The sequence below is a fragment of the Aspergillus sydowii genome (genome assembly GCF_001890705.1).
Source record: "Aspergillus sydowii CBS 593.65 unplaced genomic scaffold ASPSYscaffold_13, whole genome shotgun sequence".
Classification (NCBI taxonomy): domain Eukaryota; kingdom Fungi; phylum Ascomycota; class Eurotiomycetes; order Eurotiales; family Aspergillaceae; genus Aspergillus; species Aspergillus sydowii.
The window spans coordinates 230,550-258,321 of record NW_024467871.1 but is presented as its reverse complement, the minus strand read 5'-3'; the positions used below and the strand labels follow the sequence as shown (position 1 = coordinate 258,321).

The window sequence follows — 27,772 nt, the reverse complement described above, 5'->3', positions numbered from 1 at the left end:
ACTCTTCTACCAAAATATATCTAAATCTCTAGAAGTCTAGAAGTCAAGAAGTCTGTCTCTCGCTACCGGCCACTCTTCCAAGAATGTCGCCAACCCCCTGCTCATCGAACAAGCCATCACTGTCCCGTGGTCCTCGCCTGCATACTCATGAAAGCTCATCGTATGCAGCCTCGCACACCCCCTGATCAAACGCACCAGCTCCAGCACATTATTTCTCATATTGCACAGCTCCCAAAAGCGCTTCCTTTCCTGCCACTTGTCCTCCGGCTCATGGTCCCACTGCGGCGGATCCTGCTCCAACCCACCCAGATACATCATCAGCGTCGGCAGCTTCTTTCCCCTACTCACATCCTCTCCCTTCTCAGTAAACCCCCTCGCCTCATCCATAATACATTTCTCATTCCACCAAATTGACGGGCTACTGGCAATATACGCATCAAACATATCCGGGCGCGTGAATAGCGCATGCAGCGCAAACAACCCTCCAAAGGAGTGTCCGTACAGCGCATCCCTCGATACACTGACTTTCGGGAACCGCTCCCTCACAGCTGGACGCACAGAGTCGCGTATGAAATCAAGGAAGATGTCCGCGCCCCCGAAACCTTCGACTGGCTTGTCAGGCGTTGGGACGGTCAGGTCGAAGCTCCGCCGGGTAAGGTGGTATACATTCCCTGTTCCTGCGAGTGGATATCCGATTGCGACGATGATGCCGCCGCCTGCGTAGTGTGGATCTACGGGGCGGCGCCAGAGGGCTTCTGTCGCTGTTAGGAAGAGGGCGTTGCCGTCGACGATGTATCTAGTTTTGTTGTTAGTATTTCTCGGGTTAGGTAAGGATAAAGAGTGTGTACATGATGGGGAGGTGAGTACGGTCGGTGTCTGGCTCACGCTGGTTCCAATGCAGCGGCCACGATATTTGGATCAGGTACTGCTCACCACGGGCGTTGTTGAGGTAGAACTGCTCCGAGTTCGGCAGGCTGATGCCCATCGGCTTGTCGGTTTGTGTCATGGCGGTTCGATATTGTTGACCGTTATTGGCAGCGAAGAGCGAACAGTAAGGATGCGACGCAGAAGGCGCCTTCTGGGAGTGTTTTGATCTAATCAGAGATTCCGCCGGAGTCGGAGGTCCTTATCTGATCCGCTTTTACTAGCGGTATCCAGGTATTCAGGTATTGACAGTATTGATGGATAAATACCATCACCGTACAAAAGATGCCATACAAGTATAGCAGAGTACGTGGCATCGGCACGAGACCACCTGAGTAGCCATGTACGATTAGCCATTGGTTAGCCTGCTGTTTACACTGTCTCGAACAGGAAATACAGGCACGGTTGTTAGAAATTACTTCATTGCTAGTCTGTTTTCCAAATATATATAACTACTGGAATCCGCCATCTGCATTTAGAACCTAGATGATAACCAACATTACTGGATTACTGCGAAGGCAAAGTGCGAGAAACTTACACTTCCTGTGAGGAAGCTCGAAGTATTGCTAAGCAAGAATAGAATGCAGTTGGCGATTTCTTCAGGCTGGGCGAGTCGTTGAAGCGCGGTTCTCGAAACCATTCTCTGGAACACCAGATCAGGAGAGCCTAGGGCAGTAGCAAGAGGTGTATCATCAACACCACTTTATTAATTAGGATTCATCTTCACAAAGTAGGGGTTCCTTCACTTACGGTGCCACAGCGTTCAGCCTGACGTTCTTTGGCCCAGCTTCTTGCGCAGCCGACTTGGTCAAGGATATCACCCCCCCAATTTAGCTGCCCCATACGGGGCATTCCAGGGAGATCCTCGCTGGCCTGCAATACTAGCGACGCTCAAAGTGCTCCCACCACCGGCATGGTCGGCCGAGATAGAGAAAATCATTTTCAGAACAGGACAGTGTGAAATGTGCCAAACGCAGTAGTATTCAAAAATAAGGTTATAGGTTAATATGGAAGGGTGTGTTGAGGAGTTCCTGTGTTTAAAATATCCTCACGTACAGCCTTCGTATGCCTTCCGTAAGTTCTGACGTATTCTACCCTCAGAAAACGACGGACACGGAATCACAATTTCAGAACGCAGATTCCAAAATGTTGATGGTTGACAGGGACAAGCCCTCGAGTTGCAACGGAACAGGGCCGTCCGGATTAACCCTGGCGAAGAAGTAATACATTGCAAACAATCCGGAACAATCCATGTAATTGCAAAGTCCAGTTGCTCGATACTGTATACTGTTGTCGTTCCGAGGCAGAAAAGTCAACCGGATCCAGCCCGACTCGGCTAGAATGGGACCAGGCCCTACTTAAGACAAGCAAGCAAGCGTGCTTGTCGGTTGCACTACTTGGAATTGCTTCGCCGGCACCGGTACGAGGACTGTGAGTGGGAAAGTTGATGTCCGGCGCCCAAATTGGACTTTGCCTGGCTCAATAATGGGTTTTTAAAATATAGCCAAGGTAATGACATTTGTTACAGCTGGTACCTGAACCAAGACCTGTGCCATAGTCGTTAGTAGTGATGCTTTAAAAATCGCCGAGTCGGCAGTTCGTGCTTAGTCCAATTTTCTAAGCGAACCCCTGTCAAAAGCAACAATGCCAGCCACGAGTCCAAAGTACGGAGTACAGTTTGTTTCTTTTTACTTCCCCCCTTTCCTTGGATGCACTTATTCTGACGACAGTCCCACCTCGCTTAGCCCAGCGGAACTCTCAAGGCGCCCATTATGAATACGAGACGCGACTCGTCAACTGCGAAAAACAGATTCACCTGCAGATTCGGGAAAACAAAAAAAGCAATTCAAGACAAATCACATTTCTCTTCAGGCGACGTGGATCGTTGGCATGCGCCACATCAATAGCGCATTGAGCTCTGGTGGGACTGGGTCTGATCGAGGGCGATTGGCAAACCCTTCCGAGGAATTGGCCAATCATACCCTGATTCTATTTGGAGGAAGTATGCCAAGGGACGTGGCCAGGGCGTGTACTGGATGCAGCAGTTGGGAAGTTTAAGAGGACCGTGGGCTGCCTGGAAGAAGGGGTTTTGTCTTCAAATTCCGGAGCTCAGAGCAGAGAGTCACAGCGAAGAGGCTCACTATGGCGCCACTACATGGGAATCTCGTGCTCCTCACGGCCCTCGCGAGTCAGGCCCTCGCCCTCGCCGTAACACGCACCACCACCACCTCCGTTGCCTCAATCCCAGAGTCCGCCTGGGACGCCTTGAACGAAACAATCTCCGGCCACCTCCGCAATGGCGAACCCATGCTGGCCCCTTGCTACACGCGATACAACAGCGAATCGCAAACACCAGACCACGCCCAATGCGCGAACTTTCAAAAGAACGGCGGCGACTTGTCCTTCGCAACGGGCCAGTTCGGATACTACGTGCAGTCGCAGTGGGGAGCGTGTCAGACGACGGGGGACAGTTGTACGTTTGGAGCGATTCGGCCGGATATTCTGACGCCGGTCTTGGATAAATGTGAGCAGGGGAGTGTGCCGACAAAGTATGTTGATGTGCAGAGCGTGGAGGATGTTCAGCGCACGCTGGATTTCGCCGGAGAGCATAACCTGAGGCTTGTTGTGAAGAATACGGGGCATGATTATATGGGGAGGAGTTCCGCACCGGACTCGTTGGCTCTTTGGTATGTCCTTTTTTACTCTGCATCATGCAGTTGTCATGTAGGGCTGACTGACTGGCCAGGATGCACAACCTGCAACCGCCTATCGAACTCAACAAAGACTTCATAGCCGACGGCTGCTCCGAGTCCAGCGGTGACTCGATTACATTCGGCGCGGGACAGCAGTTCGACGGTATATATGACTTTGTTGAGCCACTCGGGTATCGCATTGTCGGCGGAAGCTCAATCACTGTTGGCGCAGCAGGAGGCTGGATCACCGGAGCTGGGCACAGTATGCTCTCCAACGAACTAGGTACCAATGACCCGATTACTGCCTGCTCACCGATTATCGTCCGCGAGCTAATAAGATACCAGGCCTCGGCGTCGACAGCGTCCAACAACTAAAAGCTGTCCTCCCCAACGGTACACATGTCACAGCAAACCGGTGCCAGAATCAGGACATCTTCTTCGCCCTACGCGGCGGCGGCGGGGGTACATTCGGTGTAATCACCGAGATGACCACACGCGTTTACCCGAAGAAGGAAACCCAATTCGTGCAAATGATCTTCACGAACCTCCTCCCCGTCCAGCAGCGGCGTCTGATGGATATCCTGGTTGGGAACGCGGAGAAGTGGGCGGATGAAGGGTGGGGTGGGTATATCACCATGTTGAGTGTGGGCACGTATGTCTTTATTGCAACGCCGTTGCTCACGCACGAGGAAGCCGTGGAATCGATGAAGCCGCTCGCCAAGTTCGCAACGACATTCAACCTCGGCATCGTCAAGGTCCAGAGCACAGAGAGTTTCCGCGAGGGCCTCGACCCGTTCGTGCAGGTTCAAGAATTCGGAATCTTCCCCGGCTCCGCGTGGGCTCTCTCCAGCCGAATCGTCAAACGCGAGTCTTTCGTCCAGGACAAACAGGAAGAACTCTCGGACATCCTCTCAGACTTCCTAAACGTCCAACAGAACCCGCTCGAGCCGTCCATCCAGGTCCTCGTCCTCTGCCTCACAATGCCAACCGTCTACACCAAGAAGAGCATGCCCGAATCAGACCGTCCTGGTGGACCCGGGCACGCCTCGATAGCGCCGCACTGGCGCGAGGGGATCTGGCAGGTCCTGCACTTCCGAACATACGACGGCTCAATCGATAACCCGAAACTCGTCCAGCGGATTGCGCAGCGCGCGCACGATGTCATGGAGCCTCTACGAGCATTCACACCTGGTTCAGGCGCGTATCTCAACGAGGCAGATCCGTGGGAGCCCGATCATATCAACTCTTTCTGGGGTGAGGAGAATTATGAGCGGCTGTTGAGGATTAAGCGCGAGGTTGATCCCTCAAATCTCCTCATGGTTCATCAGGGGGTTGGTTGGGATGAGGGTGATGGGAGGTTTGCTTGCTATCCTGATGTTACTGCGTGAGGCGGCCACTCTTGAGTTATAGAGGTGGAAAGGCTGCTGGTAAAGTATCAGTAAATATAATATAGCAGTACATAGACAAATAAACAAGGGAACTCCAAGACTATAGGACTAGTTATAAAGAGAGCCAAGTAGTATATCTTGCTTTTCTTCTCTCATACCTTGAAAATATCCCGGAAGTTAATAAAGAGCGGCTGTAACTGGGAGATAATACCCGGAGTAATAAAGACGAAATTAAATACAGCTACGTCAACGTTATTAATCGAACAACTGATTCACCGGCTGAGTAATTTTAGTGTTCACTAATCATGCAAATGCGAGAGCCATATTCATAATCACCCAAACGCGAGAGCGCCTTGAACATGGTTGACATGTACTCTATTTGGTGGGTCTTTCCACCTCCACAAGAAATCGGTCAGCCCAGAGCTTCGAGCTTGCGAAGATTGTAAGATTGTAGCGGCTTGATTACTATTCACGATTTGTCAACAATCCGCGGATTAATTACGTAGTGACCGCCAGAATCGGGTTATGCTGTCTACTTATAAACATCTGGGAAGCTGCCCTCGCTCCCAGGCGGCTTGGAAACTCCGCCATTAACCATATCTATATCGAAGCACGACTTAACTATCAATACAGCCCTACGCTTCGTAGCCGATGGTCGACTTGAGAGAAATCGCCGTAATCGGAGGCACTGGCGCTCAGGGCATGCCAGTGGTCAAAGGTGAGGGAGGACAAATCATTTAATTCACCGACGAGGGCTCGCGCTGACTTGGGAGTAGCCCTGGCAGAGAGTGGACGATACCGTGTCAGAGTCTTGACTCGCAACCCCAACTCCACTCGCGCGCAGCACCTGGCTGGTCTCCCTAATGTGGCCTTGCTCCAGGGTGCGCAGGACAACCAACGGGATCTGCATCATGTATTCCGAGGAGTCTATGGTGCCTGGGTCAACACAGACGGGTTCACTCTAGGGGGAAAAGATGAATTGTTCTACGGCTTTAGAGCCTATGAGATTGCGAGAGCTGAAGGGGTACAGCACTACGTCTGGGCTAACATCGAATACACCATGGATGCCGCCAGTTTCGACGAAAAGTACCATTGTGGTCATATGGACTCCAAAGGAAGAGTTGGCAAGTTTATCCTGGCCTTAGGACAAGATGGTATGAAGAGCACACTCTTCAGTACTGGGCCATACATGGATATGCTTATGGATGGGATGTTTGTGCCTATCGAGCAGGAGGACGGGTCATTCATGTGGGCCAATCCAGCTCGTGAGTCCGATCCCTTATGCAGGATTCCCAAAGATTTGAGGTAGATGGACTTATCTAACTTTTATTAAAGGCAGTGACGTGAAGATTCCATTGATAGCGCTCTGTGACGTTGGTGCCTACAACCTCTGGATTTTTGACAACCCATCCGAGTCCGCTGGCATTGATCTCCAAGTCATGACGGACAATGTCAGTTTCGGCGAGATCGCTACGATCTTCACTCAAGTCACCGGCAAGTTGGCGGCCCATAAGTCCATCCCGTTTGAAACATACGCATCAGTGGCAGAGCCTTACCCCGGCGCATCTGTCAACTGGGCCCTCGGCCCCGATGTGGCTCGAGATGACTCTACCATGAGTTGGCGCGAAAATTTCGGGGCGTGGTGGCGCTATTGGGGAGGCGGCATTACCAAGGCGCGCGATACGACGATTTTACATCGAATCCACCCTCAGCGCATCAAGAGCTTGGCAGATTGGATGAAGCATGTCGGCTATGACGGGAAACAGAGGAGCGTCCTGAAAATGGTTGAAGACTGGAGTATCAAACATGAACAGAAGTAAATCTCTAGCTTGCTGGACCAATTCAGAACAACGAGTTCTTCTGTTCGTCTAAATTTTGCGTACCCTTTTGGAGTTTGTGTGTGTGCTCACCGTGTACTGAGATGCTGCAGTAATACTCGAACATTAAACTGCATGTACCCGAAATAAGACTTCGCGTTGCCACGGACATGGTAGTGGCCATAGTCTGGGTTGCGGCATGGTTGTATGATAGCGAACCGTCAGGTGCGTTAATATGCCCCATAGACATTATGTTTACCCAGGATAGTACTGGTTGATGTGGAATCCAACATAGTAGTGAAACATTTCATATACGTATGCATATATATAGACCGAAGGTAGACCTGCGGGGCTCCCTATCAGGTCACTTCTGAGAGCAAACTACGAATCGTTCGTAAATTCATTCCCAGTAGACCCAAATAAAGGCATTCCCGAATCTGGACTAGAGAGTGTAGCGGAATAGCGGACTACGATCCCCCATTCGTTCCAACTCTACATCAGAGTACTTCGCCCTGATCTCGTCCTCCGTTTCGCGGGCCCTCCGTCTGTTTACGCACGTATATATAACACCGAGGGTACAGGCCGCGCACGCACCAGCAGATATAAATCCCAGACTGACTCCCCATCCAGTCTGGTACCGCGGGCTCTCGTCCCCAATGAAAATAAAGCTGCCGATGATGCCGCCGCAGTTTCCCAGGGCAATCATGTAAGCAACACCCATGGCCCTCTTCGCCGGGCCCGCCACGTTGTTCACGGTCCAAGTGTTCCCGCCAGGGATGATGGGGTAGACGCTGATGGTGGCGACATGCACAAACGTGAAGCACAGCGCAACATGCGTGGCGATGTCCGCGCTGAAACTAAAGAGCACCGCGTACGCGGTCATGAGACTGAGCTGGGGTCCGACGATGAATGGCAGCCGCCAGGTAACTCTGTCTGCAAAGGTGGAAGAGACCACGGCTGATATGGCGCCGGCAACGTACGGGGGTGCGGAGAGCAGCTGAGCCTGGGTACTGGAAAAGCCCATGTTTACCATGATCTGGGGGAGGGTGAACTTGAGGGCGTAGGTTGGCACAGAGCTGGACATGAAAATCATTGCCTGGAGATATATCTGCCAGTCGGTCAGGACTGAGAGGAGGACCTTCCATTTCTGGGCCTTGTTCATCGCGGCGGCCTCTTCCTCCTGTTCTTGTTCTTCTTGTTCTGGGCTGCGCTGGGCGTTGTCCTCTCCGGTTCGGCGCGTGCGTCGGTACCTCTGATGGAGGAGGTTGAGGTATTGTATCTCTAGCTCAGTGAGCCAGCGCTTAGAGTGGGAGGGTGAGTCGGGTAGGATGAAGTAGGCACCGATGCCCAGTGCTATGGTGACGATTCCCTCTAGGATGAATATCCAGGGCCAGCCATTGTAGCCTCCAACGCCTGACATCTCCGCGATTGCTGCAGCCAGGAGGCCGGAAAAGGCACCGGAAAGGGCAGCCGCGCAGTACAGCATTGCCATGCGGAGTTGGGTCATGTAAGGAGGGTACCACTGGCTGAGAAGGAAGACAGCGCCGGGGAAGAAACCGGCCCTTTTCGAAGTGAGGATATAATCAGAAAGTTGATAAAAGAGATATTACTGACTCGAATACTCCAAGCAGAACGCGGCAGCCTACGAGACCACCCCAGCTCTGGACAAAGCCAGAACAAGTCATAACGATTCCCCACGCTGTCACGATGAGGCTGATCCACTGAGACGGCTTGGTGAACCTAATGAGGATGGCATTTGCCGGGACCTCGAGCAGAATGTATGGGATATAAAGAACATCATGTTGGCAAAGTTATAGTCGGTTCCTTCCATGTTGAGGTCGGCTTCCAGCCCTTCAATCTTAGCATTCCCCAGGTTGGCTCTGCAGTGCGTTAATTCTGCTTTATCTGTTTCAGGGGTATAGGGTATTCTGACCGATCGAGGTTGGCAATCAAGTACAAGGCCATGAGCATTGGCATGAGCCTGAAGTCGACCTTTCGGAATGCCTTCCTGTGGGCAGTTTGGGGAAACTCATGCAGAAATGTGGCATCATCCTGCGAGAGGCCATCCTGGAGTGCGTGCTCCAAATGGCCAGTCTCAACGGCGGGCTTCGCGTCGGAAAGTGACATCTGGTCACAATTGGAGTCGTGCCGCTCAGCCATGGTTGACTTCAAGGGTGTAAGAGATGAGAGTGCAGGCATTGGAACAGAGGAGGAGCGACTACGGAAGCCTGCTGACCTTGAAAATTGAGGAACTGGTGGAGGTAGCATATCGGTATAAATACCTATGAGTGGCGGACATGAGAACCCCGGGGAAGAGGACTGACCTGGCGTCTGGGGTAGGGCTTACTGCATTGCTGATCCGGGGACCAAATGCTCGAATTGAATGGCATTAAATTGCTTTAGTGCACTCGCAGCCCCATCTTCTCCTCACTCCCAATTCCACCCTGCTCATTAGTTGTGGGGACAAAGACTGTCGGAACTGCATGTCCGGTCCACGATTGATATCAGCTACCTACTATGGGATACGAGCCCAAAGTTGGAATCTTAGGATCTATACGACCATTCCAGTAATCGCGGGGTGGTGCTATTGGACAACTTGATATATCTTACTGTTTATAACAGAAAAAAGAAAAACTAGACCAGCTGCGCACAAGTAGCCCCTGCATCCACCATGAGAATTGTCCCTGTAATCCACCGTGCCTCATTCCCCGCGAGGAATCTCACCGGTCCAGCCGTATCCCAGGCAGTCCCTTCTGTCTGAAGAAGGCTCCTTTTGCGCCGAGCTTCCCTCGTAGCCGGATCCATACCGGACCCATACATCATGGGAGTGTACAACATGCCTTGATACCCAGTTAGCAAGATTAGCACAGCAAGGGGACACGTTTACGCAGGACACTCACCTGGACAGACACAATTCACGCGGATTCCATCGCGAGCATGGTGTGCCGCCATCGCCCGCGTCATATTGACCACAGCGCCCTTGCTCGTCGGATACAGCAGACTAGGCGTGCCCCCCTGCAGCCCAGCCACAGATCCCATGTTGACGATACTGCCACGGATGTATCCCTCGTCTTCGCGAGGAGCGTTCGCTCGCATTGCGCCAACGGCAAACTTCACCATCAGCATCATGCTGGTAACGTTGACCTCCAGACCTGAGCCCACTGGGAGACGTCCACATCTGGAGCAGTCCCCCGCGCACCGATGATGCCCACGTTGTTAACCAGGACGTCCAAGCGGTTGAACCGTGCTGTGGTCTTGTTGACTATGCGACGGCAGTCGTCCTCGTTCGTGACATCTCCTTGTATTGCCAACGCTGCAGCGCCCGGGAACTCGCTCCGTATGATCTCTGCGGTTCTCTTTGCCGGGCCGGCCTCGCGATCGACGCATACAACTGAGGCTCCGGCTTCTACGAGGAGGATGGCGATGGCGCGCCCGTTACCGAGTTCGTTATCGCCGGTACTTCCAGCACCCGTGACGATGGCGACTTTGCCGGCGAGGCTTGGGGATGGCCGAGGGGGAAAGGATGAGGGTAACTGTGACATTTCCTGTTCTGATGGGTCAAGCAACTGCAATTGCAAGTATTCATTGAGTATTTCTTCTTTCTGTCGTCCGTCTTTATAAGAGACCAGTCTGGTTGGTGCATCGGATGTACATGTCCGATTGCATTATATTTACTCTAAATCGGACAAATAGATGGACGATGACATGGAGACGAGAATTACGAATGTATGGAAATTCCTAATATTCAGATCTTCATCCACTTGACTCCCCCTCGTCCGGCTTCTCTGGGATCAACGGCGGAGTGTGCCTGAATCGCACTCCCAGTACCTTTGCTAGACCTAAACAGAGATCACGGAGTTCCTCCAGATCCTCCCTTGTGGCCCCATTGATCAACATCCCTTTCATATGGTTCTGCAGCTGGTTGGGACAGTCCATCCCATACAGCGCCGAGACGATGACATACCCCGTCAATAAATCGTCAATGACAGCATCAAAGGAGAAGATGCGGGCATAAAGGACCTCTACGAGTAGCATAACTCGCATCAGCATATAGTACCTGTAAGTAGCCGGATCTTCCAAGAAAACAAAAGAAAGAAGGAAAGAAAAGAAAGGCTCCAAACCTCTAACAACAAACGCATAATCGGGACTCGCGCGCACCGTCGCCCCCGGATCAAACGCCCTATTGCGAGCATAAATCCTCGACCAAAACGCCTTGCCTCGCTCGCGGGCGACATGGTCCGACTCCTGCGAGCGCAGCGACGTCTCCTTCTCCTGCAGCTCTCTCGGGACGCAGCTGGCGAGCGTGCGCATCGCGTTGCCGGTGCGTGCGGCGCCGACGATACCCGTGGACTTGATTAGGCCCTCGCGGAGCTTGCGCACGGCGCTGAAGCGGTCCTCTGGCGAGTGAATGGACAGTAGGTCGCTGTCGAAGTGGGCGTAGACTTGGGGGATTACATCTGGGTAGTTGAGTGATGAGAGCGTTACCACGACACAAATGTACCAGCGCAGGCGGGTCGGTGGGGGGAGGGAGGCGGCTGGCGAGAAGAACGCGGCTGGTAGGATTGGAGTCTCTGGCATTGTAGGCATTAATGTGAATGTGGGATGGTCGGTGCTGCTCGATGATGTGGATGTCGGAATGGGCAGATTATATGCGGGTTGGAGGTGAGCTGGACTTGTATGTCCATTGTGACCCACTCGCACCTCCGTCGAGACCGTTATTATTTATACCGGGCTTCTAAAACTATCCTACAGCTGCCTGTACCCCAATTGATAGACAATCCATCTGAACCTCACTGTCATGTATATCATCGCCCCCCTCTCCAACTGCGCCTCCGCACCAAAACGGGACAGGGTACGTCAAGCCACAATACAGTCCTTGATGATGAAAATAATAACCAAGCAGTTCCTCGAGTACATATCCAAGATCGCCGCGGTCACGCACGCCCGCGAGCCAAAGTGCCCCGCATACGCCTGGTTCCGCAGCGCCGAGGACAACGACGCCGTCCCGCACCACTGGGTCAGGGGACTTGAAGTGTACGCCCACCTAGTATACTTAACTCTTGTGATACTCCCTTGGTAACCGATCTGCATCTCTATCTAGATACGAGGACGTCGAGGCCCACACGGTAACTCACCGCGCAAGCACCGAGTACAAGACCTTCCGCACAGCCGTGGCCGCGGAGGCCCTGCTCGCGCGGCCCAGCAACCTTCGCTACTGGCGGCCGTCGTCTGTGGGCTTCCTCGGGCGTACTACTCAGGACGGCGAGGCTGTGTCTAAGATGAAATCACAGGCGTATATCGTCGTGGAAGAGCTGACTCCACGGGCTGGGAAGAGGGGATCCGTTCTGCGGCAGTTGGACGGGCTCGCAAGAGAGGCGGAGCAAGACACCTCTGTGCTGAGCTTTTGGGTCCTCCGTCGAGGGGAAGGGGATGAGGAGGAGGATGAAGGGCTGTTGGTCTTTGTCCGGTGCGAAAGCAAGGATGCCTGGGCTGGATTTATGGCCCGGGGCGTTGTTGCAGAGCCGTGGGGGGCGATGGAGGCCATGTTGGATGGTCAAATGAGAACTACCTGGGTTGAATGTGGTGTTGGGTTTCTAGGTAGATAGAAATACAAATGTTTATATGGAGAAAGAGCTTTGAATATACTACTTTGCTGTCAAGGTTCAGCGTGCAGACACCAACATCAACCAACCCGCTCGCCCGCCTTCACCTCTTTCTTGACTGTTCTCCGCACCGGCTGGATGTCCTGGTCTTCCTCAGTTATCCGTCGGTGCATCCAAGAGGCATCACTTCATAGCCGGAGATGGACCTCCGGCTCTCGATATCTTGGTATGCGCCGTCCCCGTGAATGTAGTTCCGGGTGGAAAGTAGACGTATTATGTTAAATAGACAGAGCATTCATAGATATAACTCCTCGTCAGTGTCTGAAATTATTTCAACGCATCCCTTCACCGCATCAACCATAATGCCTACCCCAGGCGTACTCATGCGTCTCTCTGACGCCCCTTCCGCTGATATGCAGGCACCACTGGCCGGCGTTGACATTGAAGCCACCTACAACCTCAAAGCAGACGACAACAAGAACCCATCGAGCAACACGATCTACTTCCTGCGCGACATAACACCCCTTCTCTCCTCCCCAGACCTTCACGACGCGGACGGCGAGGCCCATCGCGCAATTGCCGCTCCTCACCCATCCTGGATCCTCTGCTCGTTCATCAACGGCCGCGACAAAGAAGCAGGAGATAGCGAAGCACAGAAAACTCCGCACGTCCTTCCCACGCCTCCGCCCCTCGGCTCTGTCCTCGTCATCAACGGCTCGACGCCCCGTCCAGAGACGGAGGAAGACTATCACGCTTGGTACGACCAGGAACATGGCGCCAAGCTAACTCATGTACCGGGCTGGCGTGCTGCGCGGCGGTACGCGCTGGCCGGGGTCTACGGTGAGGCCGAGACGGGCAGCTTCTACGGGATCAATCTTTACGATGCGGAGAATGGCCTCGGTGGGCCTGAGTGGCAGGCTGGTGTGACGGAGTGGACGCTTAGGATTAGGAGCAATGCGGCCAGGCCGAATATCCGGAGGGTGTGGAGGGTGGTACAGACGCTGTGAAGTGTGCAGTTTAGTGTCTGTCTGGCATATTTGAATGCAATTCCCGTGTCATAGATGTAGCTGCGAAGGGGCGAATAAGCCGTATAGAGTATCCTGAGTAATGTCGCTTTCCAGCTGGTTTAACGATGCCAGGAAGCCTGGTGATGAGGTGCCAAAGCCTCCTGCATGATCTGACTGGCCCATGGCACCCATACTCATGTAGTCGTCTCCCACGAAAGGTGCCTGCCGGCTCACGGGTTGCGGGAAAATGGTCTCGTCAAGGTTCATTAATTGAAGCACCTCGTCTTGCCCTCCAGCAGTGCCGCCATGGCGGGTGCTGACCTGGAATTCGTGCACCATGTCGCGAAGGATGCTCAGTGGCTTCTCCAGGCCAAAGTTGCAGCCTCCCTGCAGCTCACTCAGGCAGGTCCAAAAGAAAGATATCGGTTCCATGAACTGACCGCGCTCGTGTCGCTCCTGGCGCAAAATAACAATTACAGCGCTATACACCGCGTAAGAAAGGAGAAACGGAGCCCGGCGGAGCGTAAAGGCCTTCTTGTACGCGCGCACAAACTTCTGGATGGCGAGCGCGCTTGAAATGCACGCCTGCTCGCTTCGTTCCCTGCTGCCCTCATCGCTGTGACGACGGAGGTGTCCTTCTTCTAGGAACGCACGGTTGAGCAGGATAGTCAGGGCGTGGAAGGTTGTATGCGGCGTTATCTGATGCGGTGGCGGCGGCGTGCATGCTGCGTCCGGGTCGAACCTCAGGTGAGATGGTAGAGATGTATTCCACTGGTGCAATTCTCTCTCGATGGCTGACTTGGCCTGCTGGAGGTACTCCGACGTGCATTTCATAGTCTGGATACCATACAGGTCGGTAATGCGGACCGAGATCTGAAAGAGGCGAGCAAGTCAGTTGAACGTCGATACCGCATGGGCTGGCTGGGGTGCATATGCTGGCGGCGGTTCAGCAAGAGAGGAAGGGTCAATATACGGCTCCCAGTCCTCGAGCTCTTCGAATGTGTCAAGAAGCAGTAGAGGCACCCGGGCTTCGGCGGTTGCAAACATGCATGGCCTCCCAAGGTACAGAGACTGCGTGGCATCCGTGACAAATGCGCCCCAGTACAGTCGCCTGCGCACTTCCTGTTCCAGATCACCTCGCAGGAGTTGGCTATGGCCTGCTGTGAGGTTGGTCTGGTAGTCGGGGCCGAGCATCAAGTGGCATCCCATATCGATGATCATGCGGTACGCAACCCCCGAGAGATTCCAGCCGGCGCTCGACTGTCCTTTGGATACCAGAGTCGCACTGGTTAGCAGTAGAGCCACCGCGGTGGGGATGCTAGGGCTGCATATTTCATCGGCCAGCAGCTGGCGGAAGCGCCTGTAAAAGTAGGCTCCGAGACTGTTCTGATCACTTAGATCAGCCCGCAGGCTTGGTCTATCGCTATAAAGTGTCCCGGAGAAGTAAATCGCGTTTAGCAGCAGCTTGTTGACCCAGGGGCCGCCGCCATTCGCGATGCTCTCCGTGATTGCCGGACGATATGAAACAAGGTAGGCGTAGTGCTGTCGGTTGAAGTGCACATCCAGCAAGTGCATCGCAAGCTCATGATCGCAACCATCCAGGTCGACCTTGTTTGATGGTTGGCGAAAGATGCGAGGCTCTCGCTGTCGCTGAAGAGCTGCGTTGCTGATGAGCCTTGCCTTGGATGCCGCGATGGCATTCTCGCCCTTCCGGCCCACTGTGGATATATTGTCCTTATACTGTGCTCTCGATGTTGGATTCAGGATACTCGCAAGACCGTGGACTGAAGAAACACAGCCGTGTTCCAGAAACGCCCCGGCTACGCGGGCTTCACAAGGCGACATCCCTGATCCGCTTTGGGCGTCCGCAGTGTGGGCATCATCCTGAATACCGCGGTCCTGTTCTGTCTGCATACCTAGCTCAATATTGTCTGCGTTCTCATTCTGCACTTCTTGGCAGTCCTGGCTGGGGTTTTGCAAGTCAACGCTGTCCCGTTCCACATTCCTGTTCCACGGGAATGGGACAGTCGGATGGAAGTCGGGCTTGTCGGTCCTGGAGCTAGATATGGACGGAGTCGGTAATTGCTTGGCCATTACGGCAACTGAGGCAAGATTGGTAAGATTCTGATCGTGAGGATATTGCGGAGGCTGTTCCTGCTGGTTCTGATGCATCAGATCACCTTCCTGCCGCTCGCCATCCATCCAGTCTCCAAGAAGGGTCTGTGAGGGAACAATCCCGGCGGCCTTCATGTGGTCCATCAGGGCAAGCACCGTTGTCTCCAGGACCTGAACACGGGTCCTGGATGGTCGTGGCTCTCGCCTGCCATCTTGCGGGTAGGCACAATCCAGCCCGTTTGTGCTGCACTCGAGACACTGCGGCCGAGCGCCATCGCATCTGATCTTCTTCTTGCGGCAGGGGGTGCAGGTTTTGCATGTTCCGTTGGAGACTTGCTTCGACACGCGCGACTGTCGTGTGTTCTTGTGTGCCGGCATTCTCTACGGCGAGGATAGGTAGTTCTTCGCTCTCGCGGTCCATGTGTCTGTCAAATCGTCTCAATGAAAGTACACAAGAATCGTCATCATGACTTCCGGGGTCAGACCCAGCAAGGGTCATTCTCTGTGCGGGGTGAGGGCCGGGGTCAGTGCCATTCAGGATCTAGTCCGTAGGATCTCCAACTGCACGAGTCATGCCGGAGATACAAGTCCGCTTGGTATGAAGATTGGGCACACCTGTGCATCCACCGGACATTTATTTCCCTCCGCCATGATGTCTTAATACACTGGTATTGATATGGCGGCTGATATATCTGTCCATTCCTCCTCCTCTCATACTGTATCTAGAGACAGCTAGGGCAAACTGCACCAATCCTGACACGAAATTGCACCATCCGTAGTAGTCGAGGACCCTAAGAGTCTTGGTCAAGAGAATCTGAAGCAGAATGAAAATAAGGGCTCGAAAAGAGACCATTCTACTCCCAAGCTCAGCTAGTGCAAAAGCGCTGCTTCTTACCTAGACCTTCCTACACAATTGTCGAGCAGCCCATCGGCACACACCGGCCGACTTGGGTTGTCTGATGGGCGCTGGGTATTTGGGCGTGATGATGGCCATCAAAAGATTTCCAGACACCTCGAAGTGGTGTTCGTATGCGTATTGAAAAAACACGGTGAATACTGTCGAGCCCAAGTTGTGATGACTCACACCAGCAATGGGCCTTAACAGCAGAGCTCTTCCACCGCTTCAATCTCGCCGAAAAAGATTGTTCGAGTACGACAGACAAGATGCCATCTGCATTTTCAAGTTCCCAGATTAGCAAGTATCTCAGGTACCTCGCACTTCCGGCCGGATATGACCAATTCGTCCACAATCCGCAGTCTTTCCCGAAGACAGAAGAAGGCCTCACTGTTCTTTTCCGGGGCCAAATCACACGATTTCCATACGATAATTTGTCAGTACATTATTCAAATAACGCTGATGCTGTCGTCGATATTCGGCCGGAAAGCATCTATGTAAAGCTCATGGGCCCCGAGGACTTAGAGGCACCATCCGGACGAGGAGGCTATTGCCTAGAGTGCAGTATCTTTTTCTACCATATTCTGCTAGGACTGGGATTCTCCGCCTATACGACGGGGGTCCGGAACCGAGCGCGGGTTAATGGTTTGCCTCAAGGTGAATATAGGGGATGGTATGCATGAGAACTCTTCTACACCCAGGCCAAAATTGACATTGAAAGCAGGACGCATATTGTGACAATTGTCCAACTTCCATCCGGGCAGCAATACCATGTCGACGTCGCATTCGGGGGCGACGGACCAACGCAACCGCTGCGACTAGTTTCGGGCCAGCCAGTTCAGAATCTCGGGGCGCAAGAGGTGCAGCTTGTATACGGGAATATCTCTAAACAGACGCGTCTAGAGCAAAAACTCTGGGTCTACCAGTGCCGCAATGGGCCCGCAAGGGAGTGGAATTCCTTCTACGCCTTTGCAGAGCTTGAATTCTTCCAAGATGACTTCGAAGTCATCAATCGGTATACTAGCTGGGAGGCTCGTGGCAGAGGGAACTTTTGGGTTGTCAAGTTCATCCGTGGTGGGGAAACGGAGGGGCTTCCTTTGCTTGATGGTGAGAGTGTCTGTGCGGATTACGCAGACGCCGTTCCTGTAGTTGGAAAGCTCATGTACGTCAACGGGGTGGTGAAACTGAATATGGGAGAGAGAACATGGGTCGTCGATTCATTCCAGAATGAGGAGGAGATATTTTGTGGTCTGAAAAGATGGTTTGGAATGACGGGTGACTCGATACGCCTTTGAATTATGATCCCAAGTGCAGTTGATGAACGATTGATAAAGTAGCATTGATATGTATCCCAATAATACATCCACCCGGCCGGTTGGAGCCTTGGTGCCTGGACGGACTGTAACTTCAGTTTTGTAACTTCTGTTTCCCCTCCATCCAAACCTCTGTCCACTCTCTGCCCAATCCCTTTCTAAAAATATGGCACTTGACTGTCACCCCTCATGGGGCCATCTCCCTGTCGAGCAATATCTAGTCGTGAGACTCCCCTTCTAGAATCTAATCCTGTTGTCCACATTCAAACCACAGGAATCCTGGAACCCTGCATCTACTGAACAACCACCCACGCAGCGCGCGCGCATAGTCAAGCAATTCCTAAACCTCGACCAGCACAACTCAGCCTGGTATCCGACATACGGCGCCAATGACCCAGACGCCCAGCCCGCCCGCGTCCCGACCGAAGAAGAAATATCTACGATCCTGCGCCCCTGGCGGTCCGACAACATGCGCCGACGAGCCTGGCGCGTCTGGAAGGTCTACACTAATGGGGGCGGTAATAACCCACTCCTGCTAAGGACGTGGTATAACCCCGCCGATAACGAGCGCGTGGAGAGTTGGGCGACGCTCTCGGAGGAATTCGCCGACGACGCGGACTGGGCGATTCTAGATGACCGCGCCGTCTTTGATTTTGGAACCGGTCCCTGGCAGCGAGTACTCGAGATCCTGCCGGAAATTGCTATCCCTCTTGTGCAAGACACCCCTCCTGAGTACGTCCGCCAAAAAGACTGGCGCGCGGATATAAATAACTATACCTTCTACTCTGATTTCAAGGAAGGGTTGAACGCAGTCAAGAGGTCGAACCCATCGTGGAGAAACGACTTGGATATCCTCGATAAAAAGAACGCTGCCGCGCGGAGCTACTTGCATTATATATCAAAGAGCTATATCTTGATCGCGGATAAAGAGACCTTTGAAACCGATCACTTCTTGCTCGCTTATCTCGATGCGAAGGGGAGGGTTACGATGCAGGGCCGGATTCTGGTCGACGAGGATAGACTAACTGAGTTCTCGTTGGAGTGGTTTAAGCGATGGCCTCCGATCGAGGTCTTTGAGGAGGGTAGGCTTGGTGCAAAGTATGTTGTGGCTGCTGGGAATGAGGGGGACCGCGAGGTGTATTACTGGACAAGAGGGGATTTGGAGGATGATCCGCCGCTTGGTGATGAGGACTAGTACTACTAACTCTAGTTCATTATGTCTGGGGTTAGAATATGCAAGTTAGGCAATAGCTTTTATACCCCAGATAGCCTTGAGCAGGGAACCTCTATATACTGTCTTTTTTCTTTCTTCCCCCCCTAAGCCTTCTTGTCCCTACCTTATCCCGTATACTGTCTCTTTCCTAAAATACTATACTACCTAATAATTATTATTTCCTAATATAGTACAGTCTGATCCCCCGGCATTCACTTCCCCGGTCTACTGCTCGAAGTGTACCCAAGGAGTCACCGCAGCCAGCCAGGAGCAGGCCTAACAATAACAGGAAGCCTCGTTACAAACACACCGTTCCAGGAGGTCGACACTATAAATAACGTCAAGTTTGAATACTGAAATGGGTGGCATGGACTATTGAGAACGCTGCCTGATTCCTGGCTCAGGTTGGATAATAGAGCTTTTCGGTTCTCTATTTTTATATGTACGCATACTATTTAGGCTTGGCTTTATTGTGATACACTCGATGGTCTCTACATGGCGCAAAGCCCTAACTATATACTGACTCGAAGTCGCAACAGAAAACTTGATTATACGCACACATATGAAACTCAGCAGGATCAAGTTGGATATAATTATGCATGACACCTTTTTGTCCAACAGTCACGCAAGACTCGCGCGCACTGAACATCTCCAACGAGGGGTAAATCAAGTCGAGTCCCCCCAACCAAGTCACACACGAAGATATTCATAGGATCAAAATTCACAGCTACAATAGCGATGGATGCCAAACGAGGATTCACCATGGGATCTTTCAGGATCTTCGAATCCTCTCCACGCCGGAGCCGCGCCCTACGTTGGCGACTGCCAGTTATGACGGCGATCTGTGTTGCAGGACTGTTCATCTACAGGCCCAGCGACCTCTCATTCCAAGCAAATACAGCTGCTCAAAGAAACTTCTACCAGGGATTGCAGCAGTGTCACGAAGCTGCAAGCCCGCTATCCCAGCGAGACGCCCCAGCCAGCGATAGACAGAATCCCCGCTGGAATGCAGTCTCCGGGCAAAAGACGCCTATTATAATCCAGAACGCAACCCTTTTCGACGGAGAATCCATTCTCCCGGACTTTGTCGACATATTATTCGACACCGGTGTAATCCGCTCGATAATCCTCGCTGGCTCGAACGATTCCTCTTTCCCGGACAACGCAGAGGTCGTCAACATCCATGGGAAACATGTAACCCCAGGGCTGGTTGACATGCACTCGCATCATCTGGAGTCACCGTTCCCAGCCCTATCTGGAACAGCAGACGTGAATGAGCGTCCGTTGCTAGGCCCCATCACGCCGTTCGTACGCGCCCTGGACGGATTCACGGCCTCTGATCCGGCGATTCGAATTATTGCATCTGGCGGCGTTACATCGTCGCTTGTTCTCCCCGGATCGGCGGATATAGTCGGTGGTGAAGCGTGTCCGGTTAAGAACCTACCGCTCCCTGGCCCGAATGGGGAGCCGGTTATTGAGGAACTGTTACTGGAGAATGGGATTCCGGAGACGAACAGGCAGCGGTATTTGAAGATGGCCTGTGGGGAGAATCCGAAGAGGGTTTATGGGCATACAAGGCTCGGGCTTGCGTGGCTTTTGAGAAAGGAGCTTGCAAAGGCGAGGGAGATACAGAGGGACCAGGATGCGTGGTGTCGAGGGGCGGTTGAGGTTGAAAAGGGTAACAGGTATACGCGAGCGAGAGAGATATCAAAGTTCCTTGCAAGGGAAGGTGGTCGGCCAGATTCGTTCGAGCTTGAAACTTTTCTGGCGCTTCTGAGGGGTGATCTTAATGTCAACGTTCATTGCTATACCCCCGAGGATCTGGAACGGATGCTCTCTGTTCTGCATGAGTTTGACATACATATCAATAGCTTTCACCACGCATTAAAAGCGTGGCAGGTGCCTGAGCTATTGAAGCAGTTGGAGCCGTAAGTCCTTACACCTTGGTTCTGATCCATTGATAACCATTGTACAGGAATGTCACGATTGCGACGTTTGCCGAGCATGCGTTCTACAAAGCTGAAGCGTTTGGAGCGAATCTATGGGGACCGAAAATCCTGAACGATCATGGCCTTCAAGTTGCTTTGAAATCGGTACGATCCTTTGGCTATGTGGCTTACTATATTCCTTTAATCAGACCTTTAGGACCACGGCTCTGAGGAGTATAATGCCAAATATCTCCTGTATGTCAGAAACAAGATACCTATTTCCCTCGGCCTGAGGATTTATTAATTTAAGTAGTGACCAAGCCTCTATTGCCCATTCGTATGGCCTACCCGCCGACAAAGCACTCCAGTCTGTAACTTCAGTGCCGGCTCGTTCTATACAGCAAAGCCACCGCATTGGATACGTTCGCCCGGGCTACGATGCCGACATTGTTATCTGGGATGACCATCCGCTCCAAGTAGGTGCGAGCCCCGTCGAGGTCTTTATCGACGGCCGTCCTCTGTTGGAGAATAAAGATATCACAGGTCAAACCGTGCCCAACATGTCCAGCATCACGGGTAGGGAATATGCACCGACAATGCGTCCGTATATTGACACCGAAGAGCGGAATGGCATCTGCACACGCACCCAAGACTCCCAAGGACCTGTCGCCTTTACGGGTATCAAGAAGTTATTAATCGACAGCCCGAGCTTAGACGAGCAGGAAACCGACAACCTCGTCCTCGTAATTGAAAACAATCAAGTCCCCTGCCTAGGCACAACGTCAACATGTCTCAACCGATTTCAAACATCAGAAAACTTCACAGAAATCCCACTCAGGAACGGACACATAACTCCAGGCCTTGTAGCCTTCGGAAATAATCTCGGTATCCAAGAGATCCCGTCGGAACCTTCTACAGGGGACGACTCAGCGGGCCACAGCGGGGACTTGCTCGACGAAGCAAAAAGCGTCCACTTTGCCAAATACGGCGTTCATTTGCACGGCCGGGCTTTTGATAGAGCCCGGATCGGGGATGTAACGAAGGCTGTCTCTCCGCCGCATGGGAGTGGTGTTGTTCAGGGTGTTAGTGTTGGTATACGTACTGGGCCGAATGTGACGATTTTAGATAAAGGGATTTGGAAGGATGATGTTGCGCTTCATATTGCGGTTGGGCAAGATGCCAAGGGTGAAGATACTTGCACCAATTCTGGAATGCATGGGCTAATACTGTTTTTACAGACACTGATGCGCCGACTGTTGGTTCTGGGATCGAGTATGTGCGTCGGATACTGGAACAAGGTAGGGCGGAAGGTGCAAAGACCAGCAGTGTATATGGGAAGGCTGTGAATGGCTCTCTGCCTCTCGTGGTACACGCGTATAATCAGGTAAATGGAGCAGTTTTATATAGAGTTGTTAACCCGATACTAACCACTTGTGTAGGATGATATTGCGCAGCTGATTCTGGTCAAGCGGGATTTCCCTACGGTGAATCTGGTGATATATGGCGGGCATGGCGCCGCACTGGTACGCTTCTCTCCTATATTTACCTCATTGGTTAGGCTGTTCATTGTGTCTAGGTTGCAAAACCGCTCGCAGAAGCAGGCATTCCTGTCATCCTCACGGGGAATCGTGGCGCACCGGATACCTGGGAAAAGAAGGATGCTCTCCCTGGTCCACCTCTCAGTGATAGTCCGGCCAAGCTCTTAATCGAGGCTGGAGTGCAGATCGGTTTAGCAGTCAAGGACGACTCCAAGATTCACGGTTTGGCACGAGAGGCTCGATGGGCGGGGAAGTACGCCGGGCTCTCGGATAAAGATGTCATAGCGCTTGTATCGACGAATATTGAAAAGATCCTGGGGCTTCATTCTGGTTTCGGGGCTGGGGATAGTGCGAATGAACATGACTTTGTGATCTGGGAAGGTGATCCATTGAGGGGCGAGGGTTCGGTGGTGGCGGCTGTTCAGGAAGATGGGCGGATTGCTGATTGCTGGCCAGATGTTGGATTGAACTAGTCTAACTGACTGTAGTTACCTTGAGAGTCTATCTAGTCATAATATGCACCCTTGTCAAGTTCCAAGGGACTCTGCTCTGGCCACAGTTTCCGCAAGCCAGCCTTCACGGCTTCAACCTGTGTCTTATCCACCACGTATTCAATGTCGTGGAGCATCTCCACCTGTTCCGTGACCCATAATCTGCATCCTACCCCATTAGAGTCGAATTCATATCGATGACGCTCGTTATCGATTAGTAGCTCCATGATGTCGTCGACTGTGATCTCTGTATGCGCAGGGACATCGAGATTGAATGTCGCTTCAACATCATCTGGTACCAAATAATCGAGCTCGGACACAATCAAGTACGCCTTGGACCCGCCTGGGAGGATGTCACTGGGGACTGAGTAACTGGGCAGGCAGTCGAGTTGGATAGAGGTGGTGGGGGAGACGACGAGGTAGAAGCACCAGTGGTTTGTGCCGGCGTCTTGGTGGTGCGGTGCGGCTATAATGCGCTGGACTGGTAGAGACAGAATGTGTTTCTCGCGACTTTTAGGGACAAAATGGATTGGTGAGAATCCAGCCATGGTTGATGGGTTGAAGAGATTGAAAGAAGGCAAAGAGAGGGCTATTTATACTCCCACAGCATATCAGTCCTGTAAGCGCTGGTGAACTGCAGTTATTGGATGGGAATGAATTAGATGATCCAGGGAGCAACGGAAATGCCCAATAATAAGAATACGCGTACCATTGATTACCCTGTCGTTTCTGCTTGGCCTGGCGCGTACATGGGAAGATTCTGGACTCTATTCAGGAACACAAGAACGTAATTTGAACAGAGGCTAGTGGTGACCTAGAATCTGAAATGCCTTTTTATCTGTATCTTCCTCTTCTCAGTACAATCCCATGTGAGGTCGGTGGAGTTATTGCGCCTTGAACTTCTTGGAAGACCCTCTGCCAATCCCAATCAACTATAAGTCAGTCCATTGCACCTCGACTGATCAAAATCTGTTCGGATTCTTTATCAGGCAGGTCATGGCCGATCACCTTTTGAATACGAGGAGATCGCCAGCAACCAAATTCACGTGGTGATGAATACGAGGTCCCTTTTTCGCAAGCTTCGGCTTCTCGACGAAATAATGAGATTGTATAAAATATTTCGATAGTTCCAAAGACGTACTATCAGAAATCCGTGCGAACATGGATCCATTATCAATTGCAACGACCTCGTGGAATCTCAGAACACTATGCTGCGAGGTATGTCCCGCCACGCCTCCCTTCCAAGCAGACCTAACGCTACCAGATTATCTCGTTCACGGACAGTATAGTCCGTGACAAAGTCCCAGACTCGGACATGACCATAGCAGGTCTCGGGCAAACTCTCCGAGAGATTCTTCCAGTGCTCGACGAGATCAGTAATGCGTGGAGATCCCACTCAGCAGCCTTGATGATGCATCCATCTGCTAGCTTCGGGATGTGGGTTGCAGTTCAGAGCTCGCTAGAGCGTGCCAATATCACCCTTCAGGTGCTTAAGACGAAAGTCGAGCCTGTTGTGAACAGTGGCCAGAAGCGCAGGTTATTCAAAGTCCATGCGAAAGCGTGGACCCTAGGCCTACATGTCAAATCCATAGCCACGTTTCGGGGTTGTCTTGGATACCATACGACTGCTCTTAAGGTGGGGATGCATATGATGAGGATGTAAGACTTGCTTCCATTCGATGCAGTTGAGGTTCACTGGGTTCTGATTGTCCAGGTGCATGGCTTTGCAAGGCGGATCTCCATACGATCTTAAGCAAGCGTCTCTCACCGTTCTTGATATTGAGATGAAACAGTTGGAGGACGCAACGGAAAAGACCAGAAAGATTTCCTTTGCTACCACGGAAGAAGATGTCGAGAAGAATGCCATGCTTCTCTCCTTCGAAGGCCTGGCGAGATCCGCAAAGGCATTCTACTCCTTCATGGCCTCTGCCCCCTTACCAGGCTCTACCACGCAGGTGCAGGCGCAACCAGAAGAAGACAGCCACGACGCCATGCCCCCTCCATCATACGCACAGGCTATGTACTCGGACTCCGGAACAGACTCCGACGACGACGGACCCGATCCCTCTCCGTTCAATGTCGCTGCCCGCACCGGCAATTTCGAGGAGATCAAAAGACTCGTCTCAATCGGCGCCGATATCCTCGCTACTGGTGAATACGGACAATCCCCTGCCTATTCGGCAGCTAACACCGGAAACAATGAGATACTAAAGTATCTGATCGATCATGGTGGGGACTACACATCTGGAAATTCGACCGGCTTTACCCCCCTTAATGCAGCCGTCAACTTCAACCAGCCGGAGACAGTGCGCATTTTACTCCAGCACAGGGCAGATCCAAACCAGCCGTCAGAAGACGGACAAACCCCGCTCTACTGTGCGGCGAGGGAGGGATATCTCGAAATCGTCAAGATACTTGTCGATCATGGCGTTGACACGGCCGCAGCTCCGTATGACCACCAAATAAGTCCCCTCCACAGGGCTGCGTGGGAGAATCATGTGGATATTGTGAAGTACTTGTGCAAAGAGGGCTCGGCAGACGTAAATACGGCTAGCACTACTGGTTGGACGCCACTTATATCTGCTTCTGATGAGGGCTATTCCGAGGTGGTGAAGATTCTGTTGGAATACGGTGCTGATATCAACTCTCCCTCGGATATTGGGGTAACTGCCCTATACTACGCTGCTAAAAACGGCCATACAGAGACGGTAAAGCTCCTTCTTGAATACGACCCAGAGCTGAATTCGACTTCGTCTGAGAATAACTTCACTCCACTCAATGCCGCCGCTAATCATGGCCAACTTGAAGTCGTCAAGGCCCTTCTTGAAAAAGGTGCAGACGCCACTATCCGAACAAAGTCTGGACACCCGCCCCTGAACACAGCTGCCGCCGAGGGGCTCGTGGATATTGTCATGGTGTTGCTCAAACATGGCATGGATAGGACTACCCAAGATAACACCGGTCAAACGCCACTGTACACAGCAGCAGTAGAGGGGCACTCAGCGGTAGTGGAGTTGCTTCTTGAAGCGAGAGTCGATCCCAACACGCAGAATGAGAACAAGTGGACACCAGTGCATGCAGCAGCAAGGAATGGACATCTCGAGGCAGTGAAGCATCTCCTGGCCTGCGGGGCGAATATAACCTCACGCAACTCGAGTGGACGAACACCGCTGATCTCCGCCTCTGAATTTGGTCATCTCGAGATAGTCAAGCTGCTACTAAGACGCGGTGCGCAGATCAATCTTCGCACGCCTGATGGGTGGACCGCCTTGACTTGCGCAGCCTCGAATGGGCATACAGCAGTCATCGAACTTCTGCTGCAGGAAGGCGCAGACATCGAAACCCGAAACCAGGATGGATGGGGGTGGACAGCACTAGGAGTCGCATCAAAAATGGGATATCCAGACACAGTCAAGGCTCTAATCCGCCGCGGCGCAAATATCAAGGCTGCAAATGACAAGGGGTGGACCGCACTCCACGCTGCAGCGGAGAAGAATCAGCTCCCGATAGCCACGACGCTGCTGGAGAACGGGGCTGACATTTCAGCCAGGACACACGCTCAGTGGACTCCGTTGGCTATTGCAGCCAACCACGGCAATACCAGCATGGCGCAGTTCCTGCTTTCATGGGGGGCTGACCCTAAAATGGCTGCGGATGGTGGCTGGACGCCCCTGCATTTGGCGAGTGAAGAGAACCATGTGGAGATGGCTCAGGGGTTGCTGCGAGCTGGGGCAGATGTGATGGCTAAGAATGGATCCGGACGCACTCCCTTTGACCTTGCGAGGCTGAAGGGCCATAGAGACATGGAGCAGCTTCTCATGACGCAGGGGATGCAGCGGTTGAGGGTTCATTCTTAGCCAGCTGAGTTCGTGGTAAGCATGGAATGCACGTAAGCAGTGATGGTGGCCTATAGGCTGACCACCGTCAGCTATAGAGGGCTTGTCCGACTTGTTTTTGTGGTTTTGTATCGATTCTGTTTGCTGTTGGTTGTCAGTACTTGTATCTTGATAGGCTTCACCTCCGCAGTATTGCCTCCATTGGGACTACGCGAGCAACTGTGAATAAATGAATAACGCAATTCTGGTAAGTTTGCAAAGTCTGCCCTCATTATGGCTTCTAAACCCTTGCATACCTAGTCACATTCCTCAAGGCTGTTGTCTCCAATGCCGAAGCCCAAAATAAGTCCCATGCCGCGGCAACTGCTTCACAGCCGGATTCTAGCCGTTTAGTTATAGCATTATTATACCATTCTTGTACGATTATGGAATAACCGGATTCTGTGACAGCCAAGTGCTGGGCATGTTCGTATTCGACATGTTTCAGGGCTGTCTGGCCTTAACGCAGATCATGCAGTGTTGAAATGAACTGCTTCCTCCAGCCCTCCGCTGCGAACGATCAGCAGTCTTCCTGCAGGTCTCACTCTCACAGCCCTGCGGTCGCAGCTTGTTGCAATTGATTCCAATTTCGTCCTCATCCAGCGCTGCTGGTGTTGAGCTGAAACGGTGAGCTCGAAGGATCGCGCCTGTCGCCAACCGATTCGCTTTCTCGTCCACCTGTTCTTGGCTGTGGGATCTGACTGGTCTTATTGTCATTGTCAGGATCCGTGTCTATTCTTGCGTGGTGAATAACCCTGTCACAGCCTCTCCCGACACCGGCGCTGAACGGAATCTTCGTATACAGCAGCAATTTCAGCTGCTCATTCCATCGTCAACCATGTCCAGGCGACCAGATCGCCTTGGCAATTGCGTGTCATGTCCAGGTATTTGGCGTTCGTGTTTAGAGTCATCGTTTGAATCTCGACGCCGCTTCGTATCCCTCCATGCCCCTCGTAAACATTCCGACTGCCT

At 52.4% G+C, this 27,772-nt stretch overlaps 14 protein-coding genes across 14 annotated transcripts; 8 read left to right on the top strand and 6 right to left on the bottom strand.

Moving 5' to 3' along the window:
- Positions 1 to 36: 36 nt before the first annotated feature.
- Positions 37 to 1,006, bottom strand: ASPSYDRAFT_61121 (alpha/beta hydrolase; the record flags this gene model as incomplete). Its single annotated transcript, XM_040849947.1, has 2 exons — positions 37 to 796; positions 849 to 1,006. 2 exons carry the CDS (start codon positions 1,004 to 1,006, stop codon positions 37 to 39), a joined length of 918 nt encoding a protein of 305 aa, XP_040698328.1.
- Positions 1,007 to 2,650: 1,644 nt separating this feature from the next.
- ASPSYDRAFT_49636 (FAD-dependent oxidoreductase) lies at positions 2,651 to 5,221 on the top strand. Its single transcript, XM_040847877.1, has 3 exons — positions 2,651 to 3,611; positions 3,671 to 3,900; positions 3,963 to 5,221. The coding sequence occupies exons 1-3, from the start codon at positions 3,067 to 3,069 to the stop codon at positions 5,003 to 5,005; spliced, it is 1,818 nt and encodes a 605-aa protein (XP_040698327.1). The 5' UTR covers positions 2,651 to 3,066; the 3' UTR covers positions 5,006 to 5,221.
- Positions 5,222 to 5,656: 435 nt separating this feature from the next.
- Positions 5,657 to 6,825, top strand: ASPSYDRAFT_61119 (uncharacterized protein; the record flags this gene model as incomplete). The annotated part of the gene is made up of 3 exons (XM_040849946.1): positions 5,657 to 5,723; positions 5,782 to 6,270; positions 6,341 to 6,825. 3 exons carry the CDS (start codon positions 5,657 to 5,659, stop codon positions 6,823 to 6,825), a joined length of 1,041 nt encoding a protein of 346 aa, XP_040698326.1.
- Positions 6,826 to 7,264: 439 nt separating this feature from the next.
- ASPSYDRAFT_61118 (uncharacterized protein) lies at positions 7,265 to 8,982 on the bottom strand (the record flags this gene model as incomplete). The annotated part of the gene is made up of 4 exons (XM_040849945.1): positions 7,265 to 8,384; positions 8,437 to 8,562; positions 8,619 to 8,702; positions 8,756 to 8,982. The coding sequence occupies 4 exons, from the start codon at positions 8,980 to 8,982 to the stop codon at positions 7,265 to 7,267; spliced, it is 1,557 nt and encodes a 518-aa protein (XP_040698325.1).
- Positions 8,983 to 9,456: 474 nt separating this feature from the next.
- On the bottom strand, positions 9,457 to 10,364 carry ASPSYDRAFT_35218 (SDR family NAD(P)-dependent oxidoreductase; the record flags this gene model as incomplete). The annotated part of the gene is made up of 3 exons (XM_040845315.1): positions 9,457 to 9,662; positions 9,723 to 9,983; positions 10,022 to 10,364. 3 exons carry the CDS (start codon positions 10,362 to 10,364, stop codon positions 9,457 to 9,459), a joined length of 810 nt encoding a protein of 269 aa, XP_040698324.1.
- A 211-nt stretch (positions 10,365 to 10,575) lies between these two features.
- On the bottom strand, positions 10,576 to 11,400 carry ASPSYDRAFT_159698 (uncharacterized protein; the record flags this gene model as incomplete). The annotated part of the gene is made up of 2 exons (XM_040842850.1): positions 10,576 to 10,844; positions 10,944 to 11,400. 2 exons carry the CDS (start codon positions 11,398 to 11,400, stop codon positions 10,576 to 10,578), a joined length of 726 nt encoding a protein of 241 aa, XP_040698323.1.
- A 220-nt stretch (positions 11,401 to 11,620) lies between these two features.
- ASPSYDRAFT_135857 (putative quinol monooxygenase) lies at positions 11,621 to 12,428 on the top strand (the record flags this gene model as incomplete). The annotated part of the gene is made up of 3 exons (XM_040840732.1): positions 11,621 to 11,674; positions 11,726 to 11,856; positions 11,924 to 12,428. The coding sequence occupies 3 exons, from the start codon at positions 11,621 to 11,623 to the stop codon at positions 12,426 to 12,428; spliced, it is 690 nt and encodes a 229-aa protein (XP_040698322.1).
- A 359-nt stretch (positions 12,429 to 12,787) lies between these two features.
- On the top strand, positions 12,788 to 13,432 carry ASPSYDRAFT_93434 (uncharacterized protein; the record flags this gene model as incomplete). Its single annotated transcript, XM_040852834.1, has 1 exon — positions 12,788 to 13,432. The coding sequence occupies one exon, from the start codon at positions 12,788 to 12,790 to the stop codon at positions 13,430 to 13,432; it is 645 nt and encodes a 214-aa protein (XP_040698321.1).
- Positions 13,433 to 13,480: 48 nt separating this feature from the next.
- ASPSYDRAFT_61116 (uncharacterized protein) lies at positions 13,481 to 15,925 on the bottom strand (the record flags this gene model as incomplete). Its single annotated transcript, XM_040849944.1, has 3 exons — positions 13,481 to 14,305; positions 14,342 to 15,287; positions 15,447 to 15,925. The coding sequence occupies 3 exons, from the start codon at positions 15,923 to 15,925 to the stop codon at positions 13,481 to 13,483; spliced, it is 2,250 nt and encodes a 749-aa protein (XP_040698320.1).
- Positions 15,926 to 16,711: 786 nt separating this feature from the next.
- On the top strand, positions 16,712 to 17,737 carry ASPSYDRAFT_159805 (uncharacterized protein; the record flags this gene model as incomplete). Its single annotated transcript, XM_040842854.1, has 2 exons — positions 16,712 to 17,115; positions 17,167 to 17,737. 2 exons carry the CDS (start codon positions 16,712 to 16,714, stop codon positions 17,735 to 17,737), a joined length of 975 nt encoding a protein of 324 aa, XP_040698319.1.
- A 159-nt stretch (positions 17,738 to 17,896) lies between these two features.
- ASPSYDRAFT_49631 (uncharacterized protein) lies at positions 17,897 to 19,132 on the top strand. Its single transcript, XM_040847876.1, has one exon. It carries the CDS (start codon positions 18,225 to 18,227, stop codon positions 18,948 to 18,950), a length of 726 nt encoding a protein of 241 aa, XP_040698318.1. The 5' UTR covers positions 17,897 to 18,224; the 3' UTR covers positions 18,951 to 19,132.
- A 598-nt stretch (positions 19,133 to 19,730) lies between these two features.
- On the top strand, positions 19,731 to 22,907 carry ASPSYDRAFT_159752 (uncharacterized protein; the record flags this gene model as incomplete). Its single annotated transcript, XM_040842852.1, has 7 exons — positions 19,731 to 20,896; positions 20,944 to 21,061; positions 21,114 to 21,151; positions 21,210 to 22,081; positions 22,135 to 22,280; positions 22,336 to 22,419; positions 22,473 to 22,907. The coding sequence occupies 7 exons, from the start codon at positions 19,731 to 19,733 to the stop codon at positions 22,905 to 22,907; spliced, it is 2,859 nt and encodes a 952-aa protein (XP_040698317.1).
- Positions 22,588 to 23,864, bottom strand: ASPSYDRAFT_49629 (uncharacterized protein). Its single transcript, XM_040847875.1, has one exon. It carries the CDS (start codon positions 23,471 to 23,473, stop codon positions 22,940 to 22,942), a length of 534 nt encoding a protein of 177 aa, XP_040698316.1. The 5' UTR covers positions 23,474 to 23,864; the 3' UTR covers positions 22,588 to 22,939.
- Positions 23,865 to 23,903: 39 nt separating this feature from the next.
- On the top strand, positions 23,904 to 27,263 carry ASPSYDRAFT_467120 (ankyrin repeat domain-containing protein). Its single transcript, XM_040847294.1, has 3 exons — positions 23,904 to 24,143; positions 24,190 to 24,584; positions 24,640 to 27,263. Exons 1-3 carry the CDS (start codon positions 24,087 to 24,089, stop codon positions 26,780 to 26,782), a joined length of 2,595 nt encoding a protein of 864 aa, XP_040698315.1. The 5' UTR covers positions 23,904 to 24,086; the 3' UTR covers positions 26,783 to 27,263.
- Positions 27,264 to 27,772: the final 509 nt, after the last annotated feature.

Bases quoted from the DNA above. Each gene is read 5' to 3' on its own strand.
- ASPSYDRAFT_49636 (XM_040847877.1), top strand. From the start codon at position 3,067: ATGGCGCCACTACATGGGAATCTCGTGCTCCTCACGGCCCTCGCGAGT. The intron at 3,612-3,670 runs GTATGTCCTTTT...CTGACTGGCCAG, and splicing joins CCGGACTCGTTGGCTCTTTG to GATGCACAACCTGCAACCGC. The intron at 3,901-3,962 runs GTACCAATGACC...ATAAGATACCAG, and splicing joins TATGCTCTCCAACGAACTAG to GCCTCGGCGTCGACAGCGTC.
- ASPSYDRAFT_49629 (XM_040847875.1), bottom strand. From the start codon at position 23,473: ATGGCTGGATTCTCACCAATCCATTTTGTCCCTAAAAGTCGCGAGAAA.
- ASPSYDRAFT_467120 (XM_040847294.1), top strand. From the start codon at position 24,087: ATGGATCCATTATCAATTGCAACGACCTCGTGGAATCTCAGAACACTA. The intron at 24,144-24,189 runs GTATGTCCCGCC...TAACGCTACCAG, and splicing joins TCAGAACACTATGCTGCGAG to ATTATCTCGTTCACGGACAG. The intron at 24,585-24,639 runs GTAAGACTTGCT...CTGATTGTCCAG, and splicing joins GGGATGCATATGATGAGGAT to GTGCATGGCTTTGCAAGGCG.
- ASPSYDRAFT_49631 (XM_040847876.1), top strand. From the start codon at position 18,225: ATGCGCCGACGAGCCTGGCGCGTCTGGAAGGTCTACACTAATGGGGGC.